This window comes from Convolutriloba macropyga, chromosome 10, assembly GCF_964194025.1.
Source record: "Convolutriloba macropyga chromosome 10, txConMacr16.3, whole genome shotgun sequence".
NCBI classification, from domain to species: Eukaryota; Metazoa; Xenacoelomorpha; order Acoela; family Convolutidae; genus Convolutriloba; species Convolutriloba macropyga.
Window position 1 is genome coordinate 14,198,602 of NC_134477.1, and position 15,581 is coordinate 14,214,182.

Genomic DNA, 15,581 nt, shown 5'->3' on the forward strand with positions numbered 1-15,581 from the left:
TTACTGAGAATGCAGTTTGTTATGGACCCACAATTTGTTTGATATGTGCAAATATTCAGTAATTTGAGTAAAATGCAATAAAAGTGGCCCTATTACAATTGATGAAGAAAAAAGTTTCAGCTATTTCCCTAAAAAGAGGAACTGGCGTTTTACTCAAATTTTAATCAGAGCAATAAAAACTTTGAAGGGTTCTCACCTAAAAACAACTGGATTTTTCAACCTATAAAGATCTGCTCTTTGCTAAGACAAAAAGAATACCTAAATTTTTTCTTGTGGTGAACTTTCAGAATTTTTTACCACCCTGGATGGAATATGACCAGCAAAAATGAATAATTACACAGATTTAGGAATTTTTTAGGCTAGAACCACCTTTAGAACCTTATAAAACAAAAAAAGAGCTAGGAAATGCAGCATTAAATGGATGACATAGATGTGTGAAAAATGAGATATTCTGTTGAAATACACAAAATAAACACTTTGAAATAAAAACACTAAAACAACATTAAAAAAATGATAACCAACTTTGGTTTTTCATAAAACTTGAATTTAATCAATGATTATTTTAATATGTGGATGTTATCAGTTGTTTTGAACAACTTGCATTACACTTTTTTTGCAATCATGTTTTGAACTGATTCTCTTATATTCATCGTTTAAGACTCGAAAACCGTTAACAACATCGTTTATTTCGAGAGATCTGATATGATCTTACGCGTTTAAATTTTTGCTCTGGTTACTATATTTTTGGATAAACATTTCTCTACCTAGAGTTTTACCTTGAAAAATAAAAATGAGACAAAAAAGTCCTGCTGATAAAATTTAACATCCAATGAGACATGTATAAATTGGGGTAAAGTAAAAATTACCGATTAATGTATTCCGGTGGTTAGAGAAAGGCAACCGCTAGAAATCTTAGAAAAACAGCAATTATTATTTTTACCGCTCCTGTAATAGAGTTCGAAATTTCTTTTCAGTCCCAATCATTTTTTTTTGAAGTTAGTCCGCCACATCACAAGAAACTTGAAAAGATTTCAAAAAAGTTATGTTTAATAGGCATAGCCAAAGGAGTCAGCTGTTGTAAGTTTAACCTATATATTTTTTGCAAATAAATTTTGATGTGAAACTGGATAATGTTGCAAATTTTAGCCCGTTCGAGGTGACCTCCTGATAAGTTGTATAATAAGTTTCTGTAACCTGTAAAAATTGATAAAAACTTGAATCGTAAAAGATCTATTATAAATTATAGCCCGGGGTATAAATTATGTTATATTGATAAGAAGTATAAGATGTAATTTTTATCGTGCAGGATCTGATCAGAAGAATTTATAATATTTTTCGTACAGAACAGAGTTCAAACTAGTCAAACTATAAGTAATTTTGAACTAGTAAAGGAGGACAATAAGTTGTTTAAGATCTCGAAAAAACAATATATTTGTGCGCATACTTGTAAAAAATTTTCAATCAATGACTCCTTGAATGTATAAGTTTTAAAATTAAGCAGAAACACGGCTAAAGGCGTAACTACCACACATTCACGGTCATTCTTTCATTTATGCTATATGTATGGACCTAAAACCTCGACCTGGACAGTCTTGACATATCTCTGGTATACCAATGTTGTACCAGATCTATCTATTGATATCTATGATATCTATGAAGTACTTACTTGACCAAGTACTGTTTTGTCTGTTGAGGCAAATTGGGGTTGACATTGGCCATGAATGACTCTTGTTCCCCCTTCTCTTTCAGGAACATGGGTCTCCCTGAACTCGCGTCTCCAGAGACACCACTGCTGTCTCCATCATTCACCTCCTGTTCCTCATCATCCTCTTCGTGGATTATGTCCAGGTACTTGTCAGGGGAGGCAACGGGAGATATGAAGGCTATGTCCATCTGAGACCTAGAACATTTATTTGTATAAGTGCATAAAAACTACAGCATCGTGAATTAAATTGATTGCACTATAAAAAATTTCTTGGTAAATATACATGCAGCGTTTGATGTCAGCAAAGTTGCAGGGAACGGTACCCGCAAAATTACGTACAAAAAATGATACGTGCAATTTCGCGAGAAAACACTATACCTAGAAATGGCCTGCAGACTCAAAACAACAATATTATATTAGGCATGTACATTTTGACCTGAAAAATAAATTCAACTCTGATTAAATTCAAACTCTGATTAAAGAGTACCCCGGCCGAGGAAATAACACAAAAATAACGTGGAAAAGAGTATAAAAAGTGTAAAAATATTTAAAATTATCACATAGCAAAGGTTGGGAAGGTGATGTAGGAGATTGTGATCACCGAGCAAATATTTTTCTCTGTATTTTCTCTTACAGTTTTCTTAACGAAGACCAAATTGCTATAGTCAAAAAAGGTGTCAAATGCTTTAATAATGACTGGCTATTGATTGCGAATGATTCTAGTAGCCAGCGGTATGCCGTTAGAATAATCGAAAGACCATCACAACTCAACTTTATATGCTCGACAACAAGAAATGTAAATCGAAGCAATCTGAATTTGAAAGTGCTAAAACAGAAATTGTAAGCAAATGAACAAAAACTAAACGCTCAATTAACTGAAGACTGACAGTTTTAGATCATCAAACCACGTAAGACAACGATAGAATGTACTCTATTTAGAAAAAATTATCGAATTAGAAATTTGGTATTTGGGGTGGTTTGGATCATTCAAGCAATTTTTTTTCCTAAAAATTGTTAAATAGTGATATCATGACTGCTCGTGAGCCGACCTTTTAGTGCGGTTATGAGTCGCATTGAATAAACTGGAGGTTTGAAAATAGAACAAAATTTTAGAAAAAAAATACCTAGAATTTTTTTGCTGGTAATTTTCCACGTAAATTTTCCTAAAATTTACCTGGATTTCGCCAGCATTTTCCTGAAAACATTAGCTGCCAGAAAAAATTCTTAGTGATTCCACTTGCAATTTTTACTTGCAATTTGCAGGTACAACTAAGTAGTTTTTTTAATTAAAAATTTTAGCGGAGTAACACTGCAGTTTCTAGGTACATTGCAGGCAAGGTTTCCTAAAACTGCAAGTACTTCAGATTGCAACAGGTAGTTTCTAGGTAAGTTGCATTAAGGAAAAACTTACTAGCAACTTTTTGCAATTTATATTCAATTTACCTGGAAAATTTCTAGAGTGTAAGGGCTTACAAATTTAGGTACTGAATAAAGTTTAAAACCCAGTTCGAAGTGTCCGGACCGACTAAACCTCTGACTAGACCATCTTTTATACTTCTTTACACCTCATTTTTAAAATTTTCATTTTAATCTTTTTTGTTGAGAAATGTTGGCACTGGCAAAAAGCAACAATATAAGAACGTTTTGGTCAGATAATTAACTGTGGAGTCTAATGAACACTAGTAAGCAACCTTGATGACTGTAGATCAAGACTTCTTTAACGGAAAACTGTATAAGCTGTTGCGTAGGAGTCGAATTGTAAGTACGAATTGAAGATTGAATAGGAACATCTGCAACAGAGGGACTAGAGGTAATAGTCCTTTTAACTTTGTTTTTCGCAGAATCGTTGGAAGCTTTCTTTCTGAACATGTTTGCAAAATCAAACTGGTAAAAAACTAACCAAGGATAGTAATATCAAGTCCGGGTTGACGGACCAAATGTAACGGCTGCGAACTGCACAGAGAAAGCTTTACACCGACCTTGGTTCATTTTCTAACAACGTCTCTAGGGTCACTACAAGAACTTAGTAGACGTCTGGTAAAGGATTGTATCAGTCATGGGCTGACAGAACCCTATAATGTAAAAGTGTGTATGCCAACGGTTTATAAATTTAGCGGTCGATTTCTCGGAACGAAATGAAAAATCGGAAAAAGCCGCTCCAATTGCATGAATTACCAACAGTGGTCTTTAGTTGTGCAAATTTTCAACTATCGCCGACATCGCTTTAGTAAGCAGTAAATTCGATTTTGAAATTTGGTCAAACTCAGGGATGAAATACACTTAAAGTCGACAACTTTGATAGCAAATAAAACACGAACAAGTACGAACTCGTACAATCCCGAAAGACTAAGTTGTGGAGGTGTATTTAGTCTAACACCCCACCAAATATCTTTGAAGTCCAAAAAGCATTCGGATCTGGGAATGAGTTATTGTAAACAAGCAAGGATCCAGTTAAATGGTCAACTAACTCAAGTTAACTAATAAGCTACAGCTTGAGATTTCAACAGTGGCTCCACCGCTTCTTGGGGCTAATTTGGGGGATCCGATTGATCCGATTGATCCGATTTGATCCCAATGTATGTGGTCAAAATTTGACCCAAACGTATTGGTGTATTTAGTCTAACACTCCACCAAATATCTTTGAAGTCCGAAAAAAATTCAGATCTGGAGATGAGTTATTGTAAACTCCTATTTTCGTTTAAAGCAAGGATCCAGGTAAATGGTCAACTAACTCAAGTTAATTAGTAAGCTATACCTTGAGATTTCAACAGTGGCTCCACCGCTTCTTGGGGTTATTTTGGGGGATCTGATTGATCCGATTTGACCCCAATGTATGTGGTCAGAACTTGTCCCAAAAGTATAGGATTGATCTAGCGGATCTGAACTCAAGAGAAATTTTTGGCTTTGGTTCAATCCCTCTTGGTTGAATTGGCTCACAAATTGAAAACAGCTGAGCAGAGGAGTAAAACTCTTCTGATTTTTCTGATTATACTTTTACAGCTGATGGTGTTCGCACCACCGACAACTATATGTTTTAGTGGCGTTACATACAGTAAATATTAGAACTAGCCAAACTTCTCTACGGAGGCGGCCTCTTATTAGCTCAACACAAACACCATTCAGAGAGGACTTGACAGGAAGATACACATAGACAGCGGTGCGCACATAAACAAAAGAGCACAATGGACTTAGCACCGCTTATATCAAATATATGCTTATAAATCATGGATACTGAGATCAAATTTTCAAGATGAGCAAACAGTCGTGTGAGGCAAGATGTGAATCGTTTGACCACAATATAGGTAAAAATAAAGATTAAACACTCAACAAAAAGGATTATCTCGAAGCAAATTAAAAAATATCAAATATCCTGAAAATTAATATAGTTGAGTTTTGACAGCAACATAGCCGGCTCAGTTTTTGATCAAGCAAAAATAACATCACTTGCCGTCACTCTCTACTGGTATCAATCTCACGGTGGGTCTCTTGTAGGTTCCCGTTGCTGTCTTTACATTTGCTGCTCTGGCAACATCATCATCTCCTTTGAACAGCTTACTATTCTCCCCAGCGGGTAATTGAACGGCTTATTGCCCTTGTCAATGATCCAAACCAATTCTCCAACGGAATGGGACCTGATTTCGTCTTTAGACCACTTGTTGCGATGCTGCAATGTGGGAAGGTACTCAGACATCCAACGCTTCCACAAATCTGTCAAGATGTCCTGTTGATCGCGGAATAGTTTTCGGAATCCTGCGGTTGTTCCAGAGCAGAAGGCGTTTGGCCAATGAACAATTTGTTGGCTCACAAGAAAGTGATTTGGCGTTAAAGGTTGTAGATCACTAACGTCACTGCTCACTGCCGTCAGGGGTCTAATGGTAAGCAACTGTTCCACTATACAAAGTACAGTTCTGAGTGTATCTTCTTTCAAACTTGTATTACCAAGTATGTTGTACATCGCTTTTTTGCATGACCGCACTAAACGTTCCCAGACGCCACCAAAGTGTGGTGCGCCTGGAGGGTTGAGGGTCAATTTAAGTTGTTTCTCAGCGAGTTTAGCAGTCATTTCACTTTTCTTCAAATCATCGAAGGCGGCCTTGAACTCGTTTGGTGCTCCAACAAAGTTCGTTCCATTGTCAGAAATAAAGGACTCGGGCTAACCTCTTCTCGCGATGAACCTGTGAACTGCATCTAGACATGTAGTTGTGTCGAGACTATCCACTAGCTCCAAATGAACTGCTCCAACACTCAGGCAGCTGAACAAGCATACCCATTTTTTCACTGTTCTCCGGAACAATTGGGTATCAAATGGACCAATGAGGTCACTCCTGTATGGGTGAAAGGTTTAACGCTGTGTGTCACTCTATCAATAGGTAAACCGCTCATTTGTGGAGGAATACTATAACCGAATTGTGTGCACTTCACACAGTTATCCCTATCTGCTCTTAATGCTTTTCGTAGTCCCAATATCCAATAATTCTTTTGTATCCTACTGCGTACGTATTCCATTCCCTTATGGTGATACAGTTTGTGCTGGTAAACAAGAAGGAGCTCAACAGATTCATGCTTGCTGGGGAGGATGACAGGATGTTTATCTTTGTAATCAAGGTCTGCTTTTCTCAAGCGGCCCTTTGCTCTTATAAGTTCATTGTCATCGAGAAACGGTGCAAGACTTGCAATCTTGCTACTGTTCGAAAAAACGTCTTTTCGTCTCAAACTGGCTTTCTGGGGCGCGAATTCTTCTTGCTGTACTGTTTTCCAAATCGCGTTTTCAACTGCAGATAACAAATTGTCCACGTTAGCACCTGACCGACTGATTGTCAAGATGAGGGCGACAGTTCGCCTCAGGTGGTTGAACTGGCTAAACCGAGACCATTAAATAACTTTTGGCGGTGCCTCTGCATTAAACACTTGCACCTCTATGTTCTGCTCCGCTGGCGTAGAGTTGTCTTCATTCAAGACAATTGGATCTTTGAGCCAATCGGGGCCCTTGATCCAGTCACTTTCTCCAACTTCATCAAAGAGTACTCCTCGGGTGCCCAGATCGGCGGGATTATTCAACCCAGAGACATGGTGCCTTTCATCGACTGTTGATGTCTCCAAAATTTCTGCGACTCTGTTCGCAATAGATTTTGGCTGCTTTTAACTACTAAATTGAATCCACTAAGTGACTGTAGTTGAATCCGACCACATGAAAGTTTCATGAAAGTGAAGTGCGTGGTCTTTCACAATTGAATTTCTCAATCTATTAGCAGTAGCTGCGGCCATAAATTCTAGCTTGGGAATGATGTGGTGTCTCAATGAAGCCACTCTTGCTTTTCCCACAATAAATGAAACATCTCTTGATCTTCGGTAAAGATGTATGCGACTGCATCGCCAAACACATGAAGTTGGTTTTTGATACTTTTAGCTTATGTTCCATACCAACGAGGTACATCAAAAGCTTCTCTTTTATGAAGTTCAGATACCCATTCAGAGAACTTTTCGTTCAGTTCTTCAGCAATGACTGAATCCCATTGTTGGCCTTTCGTTTGCCATATCGCTTTCAAAATTATTCTACCGCGAATGACGAAACGGGCTAGAAAACCCAATGGTTCAAACACACTCGAGACAACTGAAAGAATTTTACGCCGTGTTCAGGTAGTATATGGTCCAAAGTTCATTCTCAACACACTTTCAGCGTGTCCTTCGTATTGTCCCACTCTAACCAGAGTATGGTTAAACTCTTTTCGCGTGTAGTCTCTTCATCAAAATTTGTAGCCCACTTGATCAGTTTGAAACCTCCTCGGGCCAAGAGCTCCATCAAGTCGGCCTTCAGCGTGACAAAGGTCTCTTTTGAATCTAGAGAGACCAATAAGTCATCCATTTAGAAGTTGTTCAGCGTAATTCTACTCGCGAAAATAAACTCTTCTGAGTTTTTGGTTGCACATTTCTGCAAAGCATAGTTGGCGCAAGTAGGCGAAGACTTGGCTCCAAAGATGTGTCGGATGTACTGATAGGTTACCACTTCTCCGTCTTCATTTTGCCACAAGAACCGCAGGAATTTTCTATCTTTATGCTTAACTTCAACTTGAAGAAACATTTCTTCAATATCAGTGCTCAATGCAAACCGCATTTTCTCGAAATCGGGCAAGTATTCCCATTAGACTTGCCAAGAGGTCGGGTCCAGTTAGAAGCACATCGTTTAAAGGAAATCATTTAAACTTGCTTGCTGAAATGCACACTCGTCGGACTTTGCCAGGTTTATTTGAATTAAGTACAGGATGATGTGGCACATACCAGACTGGCTCATTTGATGTTTCAACTAACTCCTCTGGACTCAGAATTGACACATAGCCTTTTCGATGGTCAGAATCGATGGTCTCTTTGTACCTCTGAGCTAGGTCGGGGTCATTACTCAACCTTCTTTCAAGGCTTCGCAGTTGACCTAATGCAGCGGGAAGATTGTTAGACAACTTGATTTGCTCACCATTCCAAAGAAGTTCAACTTGATATCGAGTCCCGTTGAACTTGGTTGTCGATTGAAAAGTTTCCGTTGCCTTTTTTTCTCACTGCTGTGCTTGTCGGCCACCATTATAGTCCCGTACGACTCCATGTCCCACCACTTCTTGACCACTTCTGCTAGTTCAACATCGGCTTGAGAAGCTACGTGGCATGTTGCACCACCAGATTGCAAATCGCTTATTGGTACCTGACCACTAACCTCCATCCCAATGAAAACCGAACTGCCCATGGTTTGTTCGCTCCGCCACTCTTGTACTCTAATGGACGAATCTGTTCATACGCATTTTGACCAAGGATAACTTTAACATCACTCAAGTCAATGCTCTTGAAGCCAACTCACTTCAGATAAGGGTACTGAGCTTTCATTGTTGTCACGTCATAAACAGTTTTACCGACTTCGAGTTTTTTTTTACTAAAAATTGTGAATGTATCCGCAATACTGCGTGAACTGTTAGCCAGCCCAAGTTTGGCGTCTACAGTTTTGCTGGTTTGCAGCTGAGTTCCGTGAATCCCTGTAACATTGAAAGACACTTTTTGGCCTTCAAAAGCTAGCTTTTCGAAGATTTCTTCATCTAGCCAGGTCTGAGTTGAACCTGTATCGCAAGCGGCCAAAACGTCTTGTTTTGAACCATTGTTTCCGAATATTCGTATCCGAGCTATTTGCATTAAGCCGTGCGCAGACTCTGCATTACTTGTAAGGTTTCTGTTGTCAATTTCAGTTTTTGTCTCGCTAGTAATTGCTTTTTTTTTTTTTCTTTCTTCGGTGTGTGAAGCAATCTGTTGTGTGTCTTTTCATATCCATCAATGCCACACTTGAGACTCTTTTGGCAGTTTCGAGCAGCGTGACTGCCGTTTAAACATGAGAAGCAAAAGTTCTTGTCTTTGACAAAACTGTAACGATCGGCAACAGACATTTTCTTGAACTTTTCACAGCTCCAGTGCCTGTGTGTGCCATTATCCAGGGGACATGAAGCATCGTCTTTCTGTTCTGATGCGGCATTAAGTGTCGATCCACTTGACCGACCAATTTTTTTGAAGTCTCTTTGGTCTGATTTAAAGTTTCGTCCTGTGTAAGACTCCAACTTCTGTGTAAGACCCTAGGCTCATTAACCTTTCATTTACTTGTGCTTCTTTTTGTAACCACATGCTAAACTCCATTAAAATTGCAGTTTTCGCAACTCTTGCTGGTGCTTCCCTGTGAGCAAACCATATTCTCTTGAGGTCGAGTGGAAGTTTGTTTACAACCAGATCTAAGTTGCTCGTTGAGAACAGATCATTTGAATACCCAAATTGTTAGAGGATATTGACAAAGCACAGCGTCGGCAAACTCTACAAGTGATGACATATCATTGTATTTCACCTGAGGGAAGTTTTGAATCTTGCTCAGCTGTTTCGAGACAATATGGTGTGGTTGACCAAATTTGCTCGTCAGAGTAGAGCACGCCTGGTCGTACATGGCTCCAGTGTAACCCATTCCACTGACTGCCCTTTTGGGTTTTCCAGACAGAAGTGTCTTCAAATGGCCCATCTTCTCGTCTTTAGTCAGTGAACTGCTATCGATCGTAGCAAGAAAAATTCCACTCCACTCTGGCCAATCAGAAGGATCACCATCAAATTCTCGTAGTCTTAACTTGGGTATGCTTCGCTGATGTGGAAACCCTGTGCTTCCCGAATGTAACATAGGTCTGCTGGTTATTGGGTCAAAGGTTCTGATCGGCCGAATTTCTTTTGTAGCTAAAAGTGTGCTCGCTATTCTCGTTTCGTGCTCAAAAGGATTTTCAAAAATCCCTATTCTACTAAACTGAGATCTAGTTGCATTCAACATCTCAGAAAAAGAGCTTCTAGCGGGAATAGCAAAACTTGTACGCTGCTCAAGAAAAGCAACTTTTAAGCGCTCCGCAAACTCGCTGGTATGATATTGCTCTGCATAGACATTCAGATTCCCTTCGTCGTCCTCATCAGCAGAACCAGAATCTGATTCCTTTTTCAGGATCGAATGCCTCTCCAACCGAGCTGCTATCTAGCTCGGCCTGCAAAGACTTGATCTTCTGTTCTTCTTCCAAACTCAACCCGTCAGACAAACTCAACCCAAATTCCGAGCTCAATGTTTTTCGAGATGGCGCATCGTTACTTGGAGTAATAGTAGTAACGGCGCTCGTGACCGAAACAGTAGATTAGACTTGACTTACATTTGAAATGAAGAGGTGGTCGTCATCTGCAGTTGAAGTAAATGTTGTAATAGTGTCCACAACTTTCTCGACTTGTGGTATCAAGATCGAGTTCGAACTTTTTTGTGGTGAACCAACTGCAGGCATTTTTTCCTCGCTATCGCAGTTTGTCATTGTAATACTGTGCACCGTGTTTGCCAATTGAACTCTGGTCGCTCTCGTTGTTGTGGGCAGTCCTCGTCGCTTGACTTCCAGTAGTCCGAGGACGGAGTTTCGGTCTGCATTGATGTCGGCCCTTATAGACCCGATGATTAGTGACAGTGGGTACGCATATTCAGTTTCTGCGTATTTATCGAGCCATTGACGAAATTTTTCATCTTCTATAAGACTCTCACCGATGTGGACACCAACCTATTTTTGTGCTGTTACCAACCGGCAGTCTTTTTGCAGCAGATTAACGACGATGTCATTTCGTTTTCGGAGAGACTCGTTTTCGTCTCGCACTAAGGATGCAATTGAATTGAGACTCACCAATAAGAACTAAGGCGCACTTCTCCGAACAGTTGATTGTGAGTAAGGTGTAGGGTTGGCTTTTTGTTGCGTAGGAATCGAATTGTAAGTATGAGTTAAAGATTGAATAGGAAGATTAGCAACAGAGGGACTAGAGGTAATAGTTCTTTTAACTTTGTTTTCTGCAGAATCGTTGGAATCTTTTTTTTTTGAAATGTTTGCAACATCAAAACGGTAAAGAACTAACCAAGGTTAGTAATAAGCTAAATCAGGTCCCGGTCGGCGGACCAAATGTAACGGCTGCGAACTCCACAAAGAAAGCTTTACAACGGCCTTGGTTCATTTTCTAACAAACTCTCTAGGGTCACTACAAGAACTTAGTAGACGTCTGGTAAAGGAATGTATCGTTCATGGGATGACAGAACTCTATAATGTAAAATTACTTTATGCCAACGGTTTATAAATTTAGTGGTCGATTTCTCGGAACCAAATGAAAAATCGGAAAAAGCCGCTCCAATTGCATGAAAAACCAACAGTGGTCTTTAGTTGTGCAAAATTTCAACTATCGCCGACATCGCTTTAGTAAGCAGTAAATTCGATTTTGAAATTTGGTCTAACTCAGGGATGAAATACACTTAAAGTCGACAACTTTGATAGCAAATAAAAGCCGAACAAGTACGAACTCGTACAATCCCGAAAGACTATGTTGTGGATGTGTATTTAGTCTAACACCCCACCAAATATATTTGAAATCCGAAAGGAATTTGGATCTGGGGATGAGTTATTGTGAGCTCCTTTTTCGTTTCAAGCAAGGATCCAGGTAAATGGTCAACTAACTCAAGTTAACTAATAAGCTACAGCTTGCGATTTCAACAGTTGCTCCACCGCTTCTTGGGGTTAATTTGGGGGATCCGATTGATCAGATTTGACCCCAATGTATGTGGTCAGATCTTGGCCCAAAAGTATAGGTGTATTTAGTCTAACACCCCACCAAATGTCTTTGAAGTCCGAAAAGATTTCGGATCTGGGGATGAGTTATCGTAATTTACTATTTTCGTTTCAAGCAGGGATCCAGGTAAATGGTCAACCAACTCAACTTAACTAATAAGCTACAGCTTGAGATTTCAACAGTTGCTCCACCGCTTCTTGGGGTTAATTTGGGGGATCTGATTGATCAGATTTGACCCCAATGTATGTGGTCAGAACTTGGCCCAAAAATATAGGTGTATTTAGTCTAACACCCCACCAACTATCTTTTGAAATCCGAAAAGAATTCGGTTCTGGGGATGAGTTATTGTAAACTCCTGTTTTTGTTTCAAGCAAGGATCCAGGTAAATGGTCAACTAACTCAAGTTAACTAATAAGCTACAGCTTGAGATTTCAACAGTTGCTCCACCGCTTCTTGGGGTTAATTTGGGGTATCCGATTGATCAGATTTGACCCCAATGTATGTGGTCAGAACCTGACCCAAAAGTATAGGATCGCTTTAATCCAATCCCTTTTGGTTGAATTGGCTCACAAATTGAAAAAAACTTAGCAGTAACTCTTCTGATTGTTCTGATTATACTTTTATAGCTGATGGTGTTCGCACTATCGACAAATATACATTTTAGTGGTGTTACGTACAGAAAATATTACCGCATATAAATAAAAGAGCACAATGGACTTGGCAGCGCACAAATCAAATATATGCATATAAATCATGGATACTGAGATCAAATATACAAGATGAGCAAATAGCTTTATGAGGCAAGATGTGAATCGTTTGACCACAATATAGGAAAAAATAAAGATTAAACACTCGACAAAGGGGTTTATCTCGAAACAAATTAAAAAATATCAAATATCCCGAAAATTAAAACATTGTTGAGTTTTGACTTAACATGACAGAAACATACACCAATGGCATAGTCAACATATTATTTTTTGACACTTATTCAGTTAGCTGTACTCTTAAGATTGGCTTTTCCTCAGTTGAATAAATATTAAAGAAAAAAATTTTTTTTTTAACAAATATGTTATTGCGATACTCCGAGTTTTGTTCATTTTTCAAGTCTGCCTCTGTTCGGGCTATGTAAACTGGCTGTTGCTGAGTTAATTCAGCGCCGGATTTACGATGATCTTCTGGGCTGTATAATTTCATTTCACCTAATCAACTAAACAGCATTGGCGAGTTCAAATATCTCAGGTTGAGGTGCCAGACGGAAAACGGTATATCCAGATCGTCCCGAAAGGGCGTATAACCAAGATTTCGTCGTTCAAGTTAAGAATACCGTGAGTTCACCAAGCCTTATGCGTTGATTTCCACACTTTTGTGCGTTCATGTCCAGACTTGCGTGGTTTCGACAAACTTGATACCGTTCGGCACCTCAAACTGGGTGTCATCAATGCTAGTCTGAGCAAATAAACTATACCATGGATACTGGCAAAATACTGCCCAAGGAGTTGAGTCAGACCGGGTTGATATGCGCTAGACCAAGAAAATCGAAATTTAGTATTGGCCAGATGGATGCCTTGATCGACACTCCGTCCAGACTATTAACTTGACCCTGCTGTCCGCGACCAAGGTTGTCTGGCCAAGACCGTTCATGGGCCTGGACCTCATCCTTGGCCGACATTGTATTGCGGGTTTGTAAAAAAAACTGAGTGCTGGCCAAATTTAGCCAGAAGATTTTTGTAGAAATTTTCTACCTGCACAATCAAAAATATTGTTGTAATGGTCACGAGAGCTGGAACTTCTAGGGAAAATTCTTGCAATAACAGAAAAAATTCATTGAAGCTGAGCGATCTATTTCAAGTGCAGAAGAAAGTTGATGAAATGAGAACAAATTCATGATAACTTTAGTTTTTCTATGCAACAGAGAAATTTCAGGCTGATTTAAAATTATTACGAAAGTACTTCAGTCGATTGTAAATTTTCCAATATTTAAAAAGAATAACGAATTTCTAAGTAATTATTTTTTGCACTATAATGGGTAACCGGAACAGATGAGTTACAAGCGCATCTACTCAATAAATCAATTGTTTGAATACAAATTTGACTACAGTACAAATCTTTATAACCAACCTCAAAAGAAAGCAATAAAAAGCGCCATTGTCTATTATGTACGCAATACGCTTGATGGATTTTGAAGTATGCTTTCAAATTTGTTTACCTGGTGGTAGTATATAAATTTGTTGTATAACTGTTTTTTTAAGGAATTCAGTTACATCCAGTCGTTGTTTATTGCTTACAAGCTATCTAGTAAAAAGTACAAAGCGCTGAAGCATTATTGCTTTTATTTATTGTTTTGTATATAATGGAGCCGTGTCGAATCTTAGGGAAAAACTTCCAAAAAATATCCATAATAACAAGTTTAGAAAGTCGCTATGGAGCCATGATAGAGCACACCCACAGTCAAATTTCACGTCTCGGAATGCCGTCCAGAAATTTTATACAACACCTAGTTTGAGGTCCTTGTCCAAAAGACGATATTTGCCCAGAGCAAAATAAAAGCAGAAAATTACACGGTCTGGAAACACGGTTGAAAGCACGACGTCTGAACATAGGCAACTTTGAACACACGATATTCTATCGCTTTGGCACACAAAATTACGCGAACTTAAAATAGCGCCAAAACAGTCAACGTAATGGTTGATTTGGTAGTACTCTTGCTAAAGAACCTAATCTAAAGAGAATTTTCTACGTGGAAAAGCTCAACTAACTTGAGTTCAAAAGTGGCAAAACGGCAAAAAAAAACGCTTTGCCTTGTATTGGAAAATTTTACGTCCAGAATTATAGAACATTGCTGTTGTTCCAAAAATTAAGCTTTACTGGCTGGACGAATAGCGTCCGTTTCAACCAGAAAATAAAATTACCACGTTTCGTTAATGATACATGTACCATCCAATTAGGCCCTACATCTTAATCATCTAGGATAATTATCTAAACATGAAACGATTACAACATATAGGTATAAGTATGGAAGTAAGTCTGGAAATAAAAGCACGAAACTCGGGAGTTACGCAATTTTGAACGATCAAAAGTGCAGACAGAGTTTTTTTTGTCTGAGACACTGTGGATATAAGCAAAATGCATTCTTGGATGATCTGAACATAGCAACATTTGATCCAGGACCTCAGCCGGGGTAAAAATAGGCGGAAAAAAGAGAATTTCTTGTTTGTGATTTTTTTTTCATGAAAGAACAGTTTTTCTGGTAACTTCTCATTGTGCTGAAATCTGGTATATTTGAATTATTTCCAATTAATAATAAAGAATTACCAATAATTGATAATTGAGCATGTAAGTATTTAACCCAACGATTATGATTTTTAGATTAGTCAAAGATTCTTAGTCAGAGGTGCTTAGTCAAAGTCTGGCTAAAATCTGATCACGTACGAGTTGAATTTTGATCAATTTTGAGGCTTCGGTTGATCGTGGGTGATCAATATTATGCTTTTTTTTCAAATTTGTCAATTTCTTCAATATGAAAGCGGCAATAAACACTAGTTCCCAAAACATGCGTCACGCTGAAAAGAGTTATCAAGGGAGCCTAAATGCTCTGAATCCGAAGCAAAAAAAACTCTTGTTTAAAGCAATTTAGCAATAATTTTTTAAAAGCATTAGTTGTCGCAAGTGACGGCTTCAAAAAACAACAGATGGGTGTACGCAAAATGTGAGTGCTGGTACTCGAAAAAGTAACTTATACACTATGGAA

General features: G+C 38.6%; 2 protein-coding genes across 4 annotated transcripts in view; both read right to left on the minus strand.

The window, feature by feature from the left end:
- LOC142348677 (uncharacterized) overlaps nucleotides 1–15,581 on the minus strand; it is a 70,854-nt gene that overhangs the window by 44,077 nt on the left and 11,196 nt on the right. For 2 of the 3 annotated variants that reach the window (XM_075400119.1, XM_075400117.1), the window contains exon 2: nucleotides 1,667–1,900. In XM_075400119.1, coding sequence (XP_075256234.1) covers nucleotides 1,667–1,893 — 227 coding nt within the window. In that variant the 5' untranslated portion in view covers nucleotides 1,894–1,900. Of the gene's footprint in view, nucleotides 1–1,666; nucleotides 1,901–13,575; nucleotides 13,668–15,581 lie in introns of those variants that run through there. The other variant, XM_075400118.1, reaches the window with a different exon arrangement.
- LOC142347931 (uncharacterized) lies at nucleotides 5,214–5,768 on the minus strand. Its single transcript, XM_075399096.1, has one exon. The coding sequence runs from the start codon at nucleotides 5,766–5,768 to the stop codon at nucleotides 5,214–5,216; it is 555 nt and encodes a 184-aa protein (XP_075255211.1).